Genomic DNA, 16,306 nt, shown 5'->3' with positions numbered 1-16,306 from the left:
CCTTTAGTGAAGGCCTTTCAAATCAGCCAGAACCAAAGGTGAAATGTGGATATGTTTTATAAGAAATTTATAAAAGCTCATAGGGTAGCATGAGAGGAGACGTCTCCCAGGGATAGATGCACCTGTATATTTGTTCTGATCAAATGATGGGGACAAACCTATTCTCAACAAGTACGGAAAGGCTGTGCTCTACTTAATTGTGGATGATCATGATCCTGTGATTTATTCCCACAGGAATTTTTTAGGCTCAGGTAATCAAATTTTTTGACACTGAATTTTATCTTGTTTATACTGAATTGAACATGAATGCTTATTATTATTATTATTATTATAAAGTTAGAATTTTACAATACCTTAACCACAACTACTCAGTTATAGCTATAATTAGCATTATGTGCTAGCCAGAGTGATCACTGCTAAAGATTTTTTGATCTTGCCTGAGTTTATATGAGTTTGGCACACAAATATGTACAAATCTGGCTTAGCTTTATTGCAAAAATACGCACAACCACCTTGCTAACGTTAGCTTTTAACTTGTTTTCCTCATCTTGATTCCTCTCCATTGCAATGATGATTTGAAGACACAGTTATACGGCTGCAGTAAAATATTTGTCTCCCCTGAAGTAACATTAGCTATCTAGCTTCCTTCTGCATTCACCAGCTAGTGAAAAAAAAGCCCACCTCGTAAATCCATCCAAAAAAGCAGTTGTAGCTTGTCAAAAAACACTCCTACCCTTCAAGATACACCATCAAAAGGGAGGTTTTCTAGTCTTTAAACTGAAAAAATCTCACTATAGAGGCTACAGTTGCACCACTGTAGAAAGGCAAGCAGTCATGAAGCAATGGTTACATTTTTCATTTTGGCTTGACTGACCCTTTAAGGAGGGTGTGGTATTATTTCTCATTGTTTTTGTTTACTCCAACTGAGAGCCTAAAATCTTCTTAAAATATTTTTAGCCATTCGGTAATGAGGTGCATGACAAATTTCAAACGTTATCCTATTCATGATGAATGGACCAATACAACTGATGCAAAATTACTTGCAGTAAAATCTTACAATGTTAACATTAATTAAAATGAAGATTATTTTCCTTTACCTGTAAAGTTACTATCTTGGAGATGGAAGATTTTCTCATGACAGCAGCAATTTGCTTGTTGTGTATCCTGGTATTAAAGCTCAGGGCTCTCAGTCTCTCAGTATTACATGCCCCTGACGTGCATTGTTATGCATGTCAGAAATGTCACCTGGCTGATGGGAGTTGATTAAAGTGAAGAGAACTCCACCTGTTGCCAGGCAGACATCTGTCCGGCAGTGCTGCTTTCACTGCTCCTGTCTCGCTGTTCCGCTCCTCCACTCTGCACAGCTTCCACACCAAGTAAATGACTCATCCACACGTAGCTGTCTCATCTCAGATACACAGCAACCACTGACTACGACTCGCGGCTCGAGATAGTGACACTTTTGAAAGATTTCGCTGTGATTTCAGCGTAGGTGATTAATAGTATGTCATGTAAAGGGCCCGCATACTCTATACTCTTTTAGAATTTAAAGATTACTAGGGGAAACTAGGTTATGTGATGCATTTTAACATGCAAACTGAAAGTAGAGGTTCTCTGTGAGGGCTGTTCTTAAAGAGCCCATTAGGATTTTGATGAAGTATGTGAACACTGTTAATGTTTCAAAACATACCATACGACCCATATGTGGAATTGAAACTGCAAAAAAGCCAGATGAAATCAGTTTTTTAAAATGTCACACAATTCAAAACATTTAAATATTGTGTATCTACCTATTCAGTCTATAGCAGTTATGCCCATTAGTGCTGAAGGAGAGTTGTCTGCTTTTTCAATGAGGCACAGTACATGGCAGCCAGTGAAAGTAGAGCTTGTTTACACAAGGGTTAATGACACCATGTGCATTTTTTGTGTCCATTCTTTAATTATTTAATAATTATTTAAGTCCATTATTTTCCTATTAAATAATTTAAAAAAAAACATGACATATGTCACATTATTCTACAGAACTTCCTTTATATAAATATATAATTGTATGCAATTTTTATGTAATCTACTTATATAAAATCCTAACTAAAATATTATTAAGCATTATTTTATGTTTAAAACTTTAAAACTGTAACATGATGCAAAATAGGGCAGCTTTAAAAGTATTCAACTAATTGGAAGACTTTTGTCCATAAATGCAAAATTCATCAAGTGTCATGCAGCACAACCAAAAAAAAGGGCTTTTATTCTTGCGTCTTTTAATACAGACTGCATCAAGTGACCTTCATGATGCAATGGCAAGGTCATTAGCCCTTTCCGAAATATTGAACACATTTTTGAGTCTTGGCTAGGCTGCTTGTCAGGTAGTGTGACCCCAGGAAAACCATGAAAATAAAACTAGTATAAACAAGTATAAACTCAACTGACAAAACTTCATACCAGTGTCTAAGTACAAAGACTAGTATATATACTTTTTTTAGTACTGGTAAATAACTTTGAAATGTGATACTTTTTATTAATGTGTGGTTGGGCCACTTGACATTCTGTGGGGTTTATAATAGATTATCCTGTTTAAAAATGAATTTATACCATTATAAAAGCTAAGAAATATAAACATGTTGAATTCCTGCAAATAAAAAAAAATACACATTAATTTAATTATCATTATGAAAGCCTTATTTGTCATTGATCCATATATCAGTGTTAAAGGCAAAGTAATAAAAACAAAGTAATTAATTCTTGGCCAAAAATAGAGGTTGGAAATTGGTCGTGTAAGAGTTATGATACATAAGGGTACACAGACTCGCACAAATGTAATAAGGGGACCTCAGGTAAAAAATAAAATACACAAAAAAGTAGGATACAGAATCTTTTAAAAATAATAATAACAAGGCTCAAATGTCAGAAACAAAATGTAACTTTTCTTGTCTGGCTTGTTTACCTCTTCGAAGTATACAATACCTGACTAAGCAATGTTCTTCCCAAAGGCAGAACGAATGTGACTGTACAGTGTGTTTCTGCTTCGGTAGCTCAGCTCTATATGATGGGTGGAGAGTGCTGAGAACTACACTTGCAGTTATCCTCCAGGAAAACAGGTTCATCATCCACTGCTTTGTTGTGTAATAAATTAGCACTGCTACAACATGGGATTAAGCTGTTTCACTCGAACACAAACATCTGTTCACAGTTTCTTTTTTCATCCTCCTCCTCCTGCTTCCTTTAAACTTCCTGGGTGTTTACTAGGTGTTGTATGTGTCCCCTTACAGGCTGACTATAAATGCAGAGTGTCAGCTGCAGCTCCATAACTTCCCCATGGACGAGCATTCCTGCCCTCTAATCTTCTCCAGCTGTGAGTATCTGCAGACACACACGTCGTTATGGCCTCAACCCCTTCTAGCCCGGTTCTTGGCCATGTTATGGATATCTGAAATTCAGTGCTGTGAAAAAGTATTTGCCCCTTCTGATTTTCTCTGTTACTGCATATTTGACACAGTGAATGCTTTTAGATCTTTGAACAAAATTTTATATTAGACAAAGAGACCTTTAACAAACATGAAACCAATTTTTCCATTTTTTTGCCTTATTTGAAGAGCAAAGATGTCCAAAAGGTGAATGACCTGTGTGAAAAAGTAATTGCCCCTTCAATTTATTGGCCAATAGCTTGTTAAAATTAATCATTTATTTTAGCAGCAATAACTGCAACCAATGTTTCCTATAATTTGATATCAGTCTTTCACGTTGTTGTGGAGGACTTTGAGGCCACTCTTTGTACAACTTTAATTTAGATGTATTGGTAGAATGGTTGAATGTTGGTATGATCATGTTGTGAAATGCACAACTTGCTTTACAGCAGATATAAAGGTACTTGTGTTATCCAAAACATTACACTTCAAACTAAGTCCATAGAACATTATGCCAAAAGGCTTAGAGCAGTGGTCACAAACACTCCTCCTGGAGACCTCCTTTCTGCAGAGTTTAGTTCCAACCTGCAGCTAACATTCTGCCCCCCTCACCTAACACTAATGCATCTGCAGCCAATCAAGAACTTCTGAAGATGTTAATTAGCTGGAGCAGGCACAGCAGATTGTTGTAGGAGCTAGACCCCACAGGAAGGTGGATCTCCAGGACCAGGGCTGGTGACCACTGACTTTTGTGTCTAGGTTCTTTGTTGCAAATGTGAGATGAGGACTGCTTCTGTTGGTTAGCTGCTCTTCCATGAGTGCCATTATTGCCTAGTCCCTTTCTTACTGTGAAATAATGAACACTGGCTTTAGCTGAGGCTAGAGTGACCTGTAGTTCTTTGGATATTTGCCTGGAACTTTTGGTGACTTCCTGGATGATTTGCCTCTGTGCCACTGGGGAAATGTAGGCAGGCCAGCCACTCCTGGGAAGTTTCTCCACTGTTCTTCAATTTGTAGATAATGTCTCTCTCTCACACTGTGGTTTGGTGATGTTCTAGAAACAAAGAAATGGTTTCACAAACCTTTCCAGGCTGAAATATTCCAACAGCATTTTTCCATCATCTCTTTTGGATTTTCTTTTGATCATGGCCTAGTGTGGTTGTAAAAAAAATTGTGAAAACTACACCACTCTGATCGTAAACTTCAATATGAATGTGGTTCATATTTAACGAGGCAGGCTCTAACCAGGCCTGGCTGTGTCCCCATCAGCCGAATCTCAAGATCAGTTCAACTTGGTTCATTTGTTGCTTGAGTTGGGGGCAATTACTTTTTTACATGGGTGATTCACATATTAGTTAACTTTGCTTTTCACATAAGAGAAATAAATAAAATTAAAATTAATTAAATAAAAAGGTCCTCTTTGTCCAATATTACACTTTGTTTAAATATCTAAATGCATTCACTGTGACAAATATGCAATAATGGAGAGAATGAGGAATATGTTTTCACCATACTGTATCTTGTGCATGTCTGGAGCTATAGTATCTCTCTGTGATTCAGAGTTTACAAGCACAGAATAAACTTTTACGAGTGTTTTTTTTGCAGGGAGGTCTTGCAGGAGTCATAACACTATCAAATGTGTCTCTGGAGTCCTGTAAAGCTCTGTCTCCAAAATATGGCATGTAAACACTTAAATTTGGCTTCAGTGTTTTGAACCACTCTGTTTTCAAAAGTGCATCTCTGTGCAATTTGAAGTTATTCAAAGAGTGGGGTCAATAAAGCTATGCTTTTGCCACAAGCTGTAAAGGACATCTGAAATACAGCATGAGGAGCTTGAAGGCAGCAACATAAAAGGGTATTTCAGCTGAATGAACGTTAAAGTCTTGTCCAGCTTTCACGACTGTCCTCTCTTAAAGTCTTTGTTTACACTGGCTTGTAGAACGTTTTACATCCTCTCACGGGAGTGGCAGTTCAGGTTAGCCTCAGCTGTACCTTATTCACCTCCAAATGCATCTACAGAGACCAAAACTAGTTCATCAATGGTTCTGTTCTTCAGCCTCAGTCAGCTTCTGCTTAAGTAAAAGTAATTGTGGTGGTATTATGATATTTTGAAGGTACAGTGGATCATACAGTATATCTTAAAATGCATTAACATTGTTAAATCCTTGAGTTTTCTTGAGCTTGTGGGAGACATACGCTACTGTTCAAAAGTTTAGAATGAGTGTTTTCAATATTATAAAAACAGTTTGGTAGCAAATAAATATATATTTAATGGTTCCAACATGTTCTTTGCAATTCCACAGATCACACATAATTAAAGGAACCTAAAGAGACGGTAAAATAAATAAATAAATAAACATTTTGTTGTCTACAATTATAAACATCTTGAAGTTACTTAGACATAACACAATACAACTCCATTTCCAAAGCAGAATGCAGTGTGCAATTATGTGCAAATCATTTAAACCCTATATTTAACTGAAAATAATACTAAGACAGCATATCAAATGTTACAAACTGAGAAATTGTATTGGTTTTTAAAGATATGTGCCCCTTTTGAATTTAAAGGCAGTAACATGTTTCAAAAAAGTTGGGACGGGGGCAACAAAAGAAAATTGCACCATGCAAAAAAACCCCAAAAAAACAAAACAAAACAAAACAAAAAAAAACACCTGGTGGAAGTTCTCACAACTAATAAGGTTGATTGGTAACAGGTCAGTAACACAACTAGGTATAAAAAGAGCATCCCAGAGAGGCTGAGTCTTTCAGAATAAAGACAGGGAGGGGTTCATCCTATACGGTACATAATATCATTAAAAGATTCAGAGAGTCTAGAGAAATCTCTGTACGCAAAGGACAAGGCCAAACATCAATATTGGCTGTCCATAATCTTCAGGCCCTCAGGTGGCAATGCATCAAAAACGGACACAATTTCCGTAGTGGAAATCACTGCATGGGCTCAGGAACACTTCCGAAAACCACTGTCTGTGCACACAGCTCATCACTGCTTCCACAAATGCAAGTTAAAACTCTACCATGCAAAGAAGAAACCATATATAAATAGGATCCAGAAATGCTGCCGCCTTCTCTGAGCCCAAGCTCATTCAAGATTGACTGAGGCGAAGTAGAAAAGTATCCTGTGGTCCAACGAAATCAAAATTTGAAATTCTTTTTGGAAATCATGGATGCTGCGTCCTCCTGGCTATAGAAGAGATGGACCATCTGTGGTAGAATTGGGGAGCATTAGGTTTTGTTTGATGATTATCATTGTATCACTCATTAAATGTCTCTGCGGTCAACATTCTGGGACAATGTGCAGTTTGCGGCTGCCACTACAGCCAAGTGAAACTGAAACTACAGCAAGAACAGGAACGTTACAAGAACAAACTCTCAAGAAAGAGCAAAGGACATATGAATGTAGCTTCATAATCATTGTGTGAAAAAGTCCAGTTATCTGTGCTCATTCAACTTTGCTATGTAATGGCAATGCTTTACGGTTTTATGCCTGTACCTGATAGTGTAAACAGAATTAAAAGGTTGAAATGAAGCAACTTTGTATAATAATTTGTGTCAGCTATGAATAAACCAGTATTTGCTGGCCATGATCTTTGAGCCCTCAGGTGGCAGTGAATTAAAAACAGACATGATTCTGTAGTGGAAATCACTGCATGGTCTCAGGAACACTTCTGGAAACCACTGTCTGTAAACACAGTTTCTCGTTGCATCCACAAATACAAGTTAAAACTCTAAAACACAAAAAAGAAACCTTATATAAACAGGATGCAGAAACACTGCCACCTTCTCTGGGCCCGGGCTCATTTAAAATGGACTGAGGGGAAGTGGAAAAGTGTCCTGTGGTCTGACAAATTAACATTTAAAATTCTTTTTGGAAATCAGGGACGCTGTGCCCTCTGGGATAAAGACCACTCAGAGCTTGTTATCAATGCACAGTTCAAAAGCCAGTATGCATGATGGTATAGGGCATTAGTGCACATGGCATGGGTGACTTGCACGTCTGTGAAGGCACCATTAATGCTGAACGATATATACATGTTTTGGCAACATATGCTGCCATGCAGATGATGTCTTTTTCAGGGAAGGCCTTGCTTATTTCAGCAAGACAATGCCAAACCACATTCTTCAATGTATTACAGCAGCATTGCTCCGTATTAAAAGAGTCCGGGTGCTAAACTGACCTGCCTGCAGTCCAGACCTGTCACCCACTGAAAACATTTGACGCGTTATGAAAGAAAAATACAATAAAGGAGACCCCGAACTGAAGAGCAGCTGAAATCCTATATCAAACAAGAACGGGAAAACATTTCACTTTCAAAACTACAGCAATTGGTCTCCTCAGGTCCCAAATGCTTATAGTGGGCTGTGAAAAGAAGAGGTGATGAAACACAGTGGTAAACATGCCCCTGTTTTTTGGAACGTGTTGTTGGCATCAAATTCAAAATGGGCATACATTTTTCAAAAACAATAAAGTTTCTCAATTTCAAAATTGGATATGTTGTCTTTGTAGTATTTTCCTTTAAAAATATGATATGTGTATCACTGCATTCTATATCACTGCATTCTATTTTTATTTACATTCTGCACAGCGTCCCAACCTTTTTGGAAATGGGGTTATACAAACATCAGCATCCTTTAATAAAGATTATTTACCTTTTTATACATTCCAACATTTCTTTCATGTTAGAATGTAGCTTTTAATATATTTATGCTTGGCCGCAAGCTCTGTCGATACTTCACTCATCGTAGGGAGCCGGAATAAGGTAGACATTATTATTGTATATAAATTAAAAATTCTTAACATGACAACTTGACAGGAGCTATCCTACAGTCCTGTGGATGTGCTGATAAGCATCCATAAGGCAGAATATGAATAATATTTGCATTCCAACTTCTAAAAATAGCCTCTAATAGAATAGCCAAAGCAAAGCCTAGTGTAAGCCTTGTGTATTTGCCCGTGGCATTAGCATAGAACAATTAAGAAAAACATGGCTTGTTAACTCTGCTACACTCACAGAGAGTGACCCTTACCACCCAGACACAGAGGAATGGAAAGGTCTAGCCCATCAGCTTTTGTTCATTGTCTCTCAGGCAGAAAAGGGCTGTCAGTCTGAGACCCAAAACATTTCCGGAACTTGTGCAGAATACAGACAAGGCCCACTGTCTCAGGCTGGAGGCGGGGAGGGGAGAGGGGGGTGGGTGGGAAATGTTAAATGGTCCTTTAGGCATTCCAACATCCTCATCCCCTATCGACTGCCTCTCATCTCCCAGGTGATGACCTCACACTATTTTCACTCAAAGGACCCAGGAGCAGCAGGTCCCAAGCACAGCGTTTTAAATACAAGAGATATGTAAATGAAGGTTGATGTCCACTGGGCATGCCCGAGCAGCCTGGACTCTAAATCGTTTCTCTTTGGTGTGAGCAGCCACGGCGCTGAATGCATTCCGACTGAAATGCCTGTTCCTGTAGAACTCACAGCAAGAGCTTCCTCCCGCGAGAAACAATTTGCCAAAAGGATCGGTTTAATATTTCACACCTCGCTGCCCAGCAAAGTAGCATGTCCTCCGAAGCATATTTTCAGATGCAAACATGCACACGGCGCGTAGGGTCCCGATCTGAATAATCAAACAGACAGCTAAAATTCTCCGCTGTTGTTGTCCCTTTCCCCGCCATACTCGTTGTTGGGAGAGTTTTACTGACCTGACACGTGGCTACAGGTCCCCCTGTTCACCATCCCCTGCGATGACTGTATACCATCCTTTCTGTATTCAACCGCTTAGAATCTCTCAGGTTAATGCTGAAAACAGTCAGCGCCAGTTTTAATATTAATTATCCCGTAGCCTGAACAGATCAGGATGTTAAGTGGTCTCTGCTATTAAAAGTTACAGAGATTGTTTCACTGCTTGTTCTGGCCTCTATGACCCTTTTGAAGGATCATCTTTGGGATTATCTCTCAGTCCATATGCTATACTAGCGTGGGACAGTCACTATAAGTAATAATGCTATAAATGTATACTACATTAGTGAACCTACATTTCCCAGCAGCATGGTGGTAATGTTTTCCACATCATGTAGCTTTTCAGTAGAGATGCTAATGTGTCCATTAAATAGCAGGGCAGCACTGACAAATATTATAGACAAACATTTTAGAAAAAAAAAATAACAAAAATATATTTAACAGAAACTACACATTCAAAATTCTCAGCATTTAGCATTTTACTTTGCCTTTATTACCTATTGAAATATTTTTCCAGTGGCTTGATTTCAGTTTTTCAAAGAAATCTGCAAGGGTATTTTTTGTACACTCCCAAAGTTCAGTTTTTGGAGTTTCTGCTTCTCAAAATTCAAGTAATTCCAAACATGTTCAGTGATGTTGAGATCTGGGCTTAGAAATAGCAACTGATGAATGAATAACTTCTATAATGAATAGCTGTTTTGACTGAAAATGAAATAAATGAAGGGTAGGCTCACTTTTTCACAGTATTGTAAATATATATTTTATATAATCAAGTCATTTATTCTGTGAAATGTGTTCTCAGTAGAAATTTGTGTGTGTAGTTTATACAATTTTAAAGGGCATTGCTGCCTTTCTTTCATTGGTTCTGGTTTCCCACTGGGTGGGAAAACTGCAAACCTGGCAACCCTGACAGCTGTTGTATGTACTCTACCAAACGTTACCAAACGTTTTACAGCATAGCCAATAAAAAATGAAAGCACTTGATTCTACATAAACCACCTCTTCTGTTTGTCATGAAAAAGTGTGTGTAAATCTCACATATGCATGAAATGATATGAAATGACTCAAGGGGGATGGGGGGAGTTGGTCATTTCACAAGTGGGATTGTTTTTGTCTTTTATTTATGGAGGGATGACATGCCCTTGCACCCCACCTCAAATCAAGTCCTGCTAATGTTATAACAGGCCTTCTAAATTGACATATAGCTGGTTCAACCAGCTACTTGATCTAACTAAATATACTAAACACTAAATATGAAGTGCAAGGCTACTCCAGGGCCAGGATTTAGAACCACTGTTCAGTGAGAGGAAAATATTCAGACTATTTATAAATCCACAGTATTACATGTTTGCTGTAAGTGGTTGAAACAGGACTGAAAAATGAAATCTGACCTATGTTGGGTAGAATAGAAACTGAAAATAGATTAAAGTGTTCCAGTGGATAATAATGTGAAAAATCTTAGAATTGGTTTATCTCGTTTAGCTTTTTCATGTCCAAAAGTCTGAAAACAAACTGTAAGTTCATATGTGAGTCTGTCTATCATATGTGACAGCAGGCCAGCTGTTGGCTAGAGCCAGAGCGGAAGAAATAGCATTTCTACCAGGTGTAGATGGTAAATCACTTTCCAGGAAAGACACAATGTTGGTCTGGACGGTGGCTATTATTTCCAGACTATGTTCTCATTTTATGCTTGCGGGTAGTATATAAAACTCTGTTACGCCCTGTTTTGATGGAAACTAGTTTTCTGGCACACGGAGCATGAGTCACTACCTGCCACCTTGGTACCATTAACTGAGAGAATTGCTTTGACCCACCCCACTCAGTGGACCGGCCACGGACCACATTAGCATCTCCATCAAAGCACGGGGCCACAGATGAATGGACTTGCACTCAGATAGCACTTTCTACCATATAAGGGATCATTTTGCTGGTCATTTGGAACAGAGCGTCAGAAATGAGCTGGACGCATGTTAAGGGTTATTTGGAGAGAGGCTAATTCATCCAAATTAAATGTCTCATTGAAACAGTATTTTCTTGCTCTCAATCTTTCTGTTCACTTAAATCTGTAATAAAACCGAACACTGCAATTCAGCCTTATAATAGCCGTAGTATTCTTGGACACTCTAAAGATTTTCTTATTTGTTCTATTGTTATTTTTGATTTGTGCATTGTCCCAATGATCCAAACATCAACTTTGTTTTTCTGAGCACTTCCAAAGGTGTAATAAAGCCCACTTGAGAAATTTCAAGGACATGCCTCCTCTTTTTGTTTACAGTTTCTCACGTGCAGTCAAGCTTATATAAATTATTCATGTAGACAAGAGTGTCTAATCCCTGTCTGTATTTGACTAAAAAACAATCAAAAATGAGCAGAAATGGGGGATAATAAAGTTGAAACCAATTCTTTTTTCTTTTAATGAGAGTAACTGTATTGAAACAAAGCTAAATGAGACTGCAGGGTATTTGCTAAAGATCATCAGTGATGTTTTTCTGTCTCTGCACATTTAGAATCATGTTTAAGAAACATTGCTATAATCCGAATGGGCCAGCACCTCAATATAATTAGGGTTCAGAGCTGGCATGGGCAAGACAATTATAGTGTTTAACCAGAGCCAAATCGGACTGAAGTTCATTAAAAAGCAGGAAGTCTTTAAAGATGAGGGGACAGCAGCCATTACCTTTGATCATGTGTCTCTTCCCGTCTGCAACACAGCTCCCTTTTTTCTACCCTTTTCAGTCCCTGTAAGAGCAGGACTGGCTTCCACTTGGCTTTGATGTCAGGGGAGTGGATAAGATATAATGGTGAGGCACTTGTGCGAAGGTGAAGCTTGAAAATATGTTTTCATTTTAATGCAATGATCTGTTAAGTGTTACAGTTAGATACTGGATGGGGGAGACCATGATTGAGCAGACCTCCAGTGTATGACAAGTTGAAAGGAATCACAGCTAATGCTCTGAAAAGATTAAAGATGCACACAGCCTACTGTGAGGAGATGCTTTCAACTGAGCAATTATTACAAGTAAGAGATAATCAACTGCATCTCTTTGAGGAAATTTAGAGTGCATACATGTTCGTTTTTGGCTTGGATAGAATGCTTCTTCCTTCAATGTTGCTTCTATTGGGAAATCAGTCTCAAGGGATCATGACTCCCATTAGAACTTTTGGGCTAAATGTGGGTAGGAACATATGGGTGGACTTATTTAGGTGGGAACAAACTAAGTGTGAAATTTCTAAATCATCTGTAAGTCGGTCGTTAGCTCATGGATGTAATGTAAGTTAGCATGGCTGCAAAGTGCCCCCAAAAAACTCTCAATTAAGCATGTTGATTTGTATGATGTATGCAGAGAACATATTACATCCAGTAAAAATAAACATTACCCCAATTCTATCAACTAACAATAGCATTTCTCTAGCTAGCATATTTTGCTTGTGTTATTGACTGTACTATGAACTATGAATTTGGCGAGTGTATCCCCATTTGCAACAGATTTTGCTACAATCCAGCATCAAAGGTTTAACAAGTTGTTCCCAGATGTGTATTCATGTTATGAGATCAGGTCTGGCCCCACAAGACTATTAGGATATTTGGATATAGTGCTCATATAAATGAAATAACTGCCTTTGAACAGTTATCTGTGCTTTAATATCAATAGCAATTAACTGTACAGGGATTTCTTGTGGGAGTTTCAGTGGCAACTGTTGACATGATGACCTGTGATAGATCTAAAATCAATATCAACCCACCATTAATGGCCCTCCAATACTGTTCATTTGCTTTCGCAGGGAATGGAAACTCATGTACTCTTAACAACATCTATATGTCAAACATATTGGTACATGTTTTCCAACCTGGGCCTGGTTTCCTAAAAGCACAATAGTCTTAAAGTCATCTTAACTGTTGAGCATGTTCAGAGTGATACACTATGTGTCTATACAGTCTTTCTGAAGATATTTTGTGTTGTGGTGTGTTTTGGAATCCATGCACCAGTCCATACATATTCATGATTGCAGTGTTGTGTACTGGCTGTCCTCATTACTGTGTGTGGAGGTGGATATTTGGCAGTCTAATGTACAAATGTATGACTAAACAATTTGCCTGCTTGGCTTTTGTATTTGAGAGATGTGAAACACCACTCTGCTTTATGATGTTGAACACCACTTTATGGATAATGTCACTCAAGATTATTTTTGTTGCTGCAATCTCTTTCTTTCTTACTACTTGCTTGTCAAACAAGAAAAGAAAGACTGAAATTTTTCCAGTGTAATTAAAGGCTCATTACCATTCCAACAGGCAGAATGCTTAGTGGAATTGTTCCTATGAAGTGAAACATTAACACTGAAATGGAAGTCCCTTCATCAAACCCTACAGTTTTATGAATCTTTCACAAATGCTTTCATTTATACCGGATGTGTTAAATTGAGCAAAAAGATAGAAAAATGTTGAAAGATCAGTCTAAAACTGCTGGTCTTCACAGTGTTCTCCTGCCTCAGTTGGCTTAAAATGAATAAGGGTGGATATGTAAGCAGGTACCACTTTACTTGGATAGCCCACTGTAGATACTTTGTAGATTCTCTCCTTGCCATGAAGTTACATTTAACTAAATATTTATTAAATTTACCTAAATTTTCCATATGAATAACCCGAAACCTACACATAACCATAACCCTAGTCCTAAATCTAACCCTGAGCAGAACCTTTGAACATGTGTAATTAACGTATATAGGACTATTCAAATAAATATGCTTGGCAGTGGATGTAATTAAATTGATTCTTTGGAAAATTCTGACAAGTCCCACCTCCCTTAGTTACTGGTGCTATGTCACTTTCAGCTCAGGCCACCTGGTAGCATCTGTACCACTTATTCAAAATAAACTGGCTTTACAAGATGTTTAGAGCAGCCATCCATGTTTTAGAAGTAACATAACATGAATGTAGGCCAATTTATAATTCCAGAAACTATACTACATACCGCATACTGCACAAGTATGTACTGTACACTGCATACTCTTCATAGTAGTTCACTGTACAGTATCCAGTATACAACAAAATTCACGCGCCCTACTACAGGGAAGAGGCATGACTACACTGCCTACATCAGGCACTGAGCCAATCAGGACCATCTCTGGTCCTGCCCCATTTTCCTCGTCTCTCCAATCACTGCTTCGCAACCATTGCTTGCTGCTTTTTTGCTCTTTTTCAGGTCAGGTCTTTAGTAACACGTGTAGAAATATTTTGGTCAAGAGATGTACCTGCTGAGATTTCAGAGATACCATGACAGGGAGAAGAGTTTTGTTTTCTAGCCCAAAGGCAAAAATAAACTTAACAAATGTCAGCTTTGGCTTTGTCTGTGTGTTTTCCGAGCACACCTGTTTTTCTCCGTTTGTGAGTCATTTCATTTTTACTACACTGGTAGTTGGTCATTTAAGCTAGTTTGACTGAATAATAAGCAATAATAAGAGTCCACACATGAACCTGAAAAGCCGATGCTGAGCGGGATTGCTTGGTTGAGAACAACTTTATTAAAGTTAAGGTTTTAACAATGTTATCTATGCAATAAGTGAAGTTTATTACATAGAAAGCAAAACCACCAACAGAGAAAACTGATAGGGCTTTAATAATGCAGCAGCAAGATAAATTATTTTCTTTCTTTTCATTTATGTAACCATAAAAGACTGAAAACTGGGGCCATTAAACTGTTCGGAGCAAACTAGACAGTTATGGCAGTGGTTAGGTTCCAAAATGACAGTTTTGCATTTTGAGATACAGTATATCATGAAGATTTCTCTGGCTGCATATTGGAATATTTTGCCAGAGTAGTACTTTCTTTGGCGTACTGTAGAAGTTCATGTTGGTCAGTCTAACAATAAATAATGGTGAGTTATTAGACATGATATTAAAACTAGATAACATTTTAACATTTAGCTTACCTTACAGCCTGTTAAAACAGCTTTGACACTGAACTGTGAGTGCAGTCTTTCACACAGTTAATCCATTTCAGCTTCAGTGATGAAATAAAAACAACTCTGCCTTCCAGAAGATCAGGATAGCATGTGTCTGGATTAAATTTTCCCCAGTGACTTTTTTTTTACCATCTATTAGGTGATAATTAGTCTTATTGATTTAGTGCCATCGCCATTCTCACTGTAGGTTTGTTCAGAACAGTTTTTCCTTCACTTGACAGAAAAACTAGTGCTTAGAAATGATTGTGATTGGCTGAAAGGCATGTCGATCATTATTTTTAAAAGTAGTCAGTTGTGAACACCATCTCAGAATTTAGATTGTGTTGCATTATCCTCTGCCTCGAAAGTGCTGAAAGTGTTGAACAATGTTGCCTGGCATTGAAAAATGCACAACTTTTACTACCTTTACAGTACAAATTAGGGGTGCGGGGAAAAAATCGATTCTTAGATGCATCGCGATGCGGGCGTGAACGATTCTGAATTGATTCACAAACGTCAAAAATCGATTTTCTAAATATTTAATTTATAATGTAATGTTGACGGAACGCAAAAGGCGGAACTGGGAAGTGGGGAAGTGCAGCGCCCGGACAGTCTGTAGCGGCACATAACAAAAACACCACTGGATGAGCGAGAAATCCGACCGGCTCCCTCTGCATTAAAGCCAGGTTAGATCAGGAGTCACAGCACAAATGATAAGAAGAGTCATTTTGTCCTTTCAACAAAAATCAGACCACCTTGGGAGCCGCAACATGTAATGTCCAGTATATCTCAGTATGTGATAATGTCCTAGTATGAGTGACTTACTTTGACTTACTTTGCTGTGCTTTAAGCTTTAGCTCAGCTATAGCCGCTTTCCTCCCATCTCTGACAGAAAACTTTTCCTCAGTAGTTGATCAGTTAAATGTCTCTCAAAGCTCGACTGTTTTACAAGGCTGAAGTCGCTTCTTATTCTCCAGCTTCTTGTTCGAATTTACCCGTTCCACCTTAAATTCTAACTGAGGCGCCGAATGTAAATGCGGCACCATTTAAGGTGGAACGGGAGAATTCGACAGAGAAGCGACTTCAGCTTCGCCACTTTTTAGAGTGTGAGAGTCTCTCGTTGCAGATTTAACGTACCAGGAAACCAACGGCGCTGCTTATAAATACGAATAACGCATCGCTGCTATGTGACCTGCAGTTCTCAGTCGT

The 16,306-nt window shown here is 38.3% G+C and overlaps 1 protein-coding gene across 2 annotated transcripts in view; it reads left to right on the top strand.

Annotated features, from left to right (window-relative positions):
• The window catches only part of LOC118808231 (gamma-aminobutyric acid receptor subunit gamma-3), a 157,143-nt gene that overhangs the window by 118,350 nt on the left and 22,487 nt on the right, over positions 1 to 16,306 (top strand). For both annotated transcript variants that reach the window (XM_036570735.1, XM_036570736.1), the window contains exon 6: positions 3,270 to 3,352. In XM_036570735.1, the coding sequence (XP_036426628.1) occupies positions 3,270 to 3,352 (83 nt within the window). The remainder of the gene's footprint in view (positions 1 to 3,269; positions 3,353 to 16,306) is intronic.

The sequence above is a fragment of the Colossoma macropomum genome, unplaced genomic scaffold (genome assembly GCF_904425465.1).
Source record: "Colossoma macropomum unplaced genomic scaffold, Colossoma_macropomum, whole genome shotgun sequence".
Lineage (NCBI taxonomy): Eukaryota > Metazoa > Chordata > Actinopteri > Characiformes > Serrasalmidae > Colossoma > Colossoma macropomum.
This window is presented reverse-complemented; position numbering and strand designations above follow the sequence as displayed.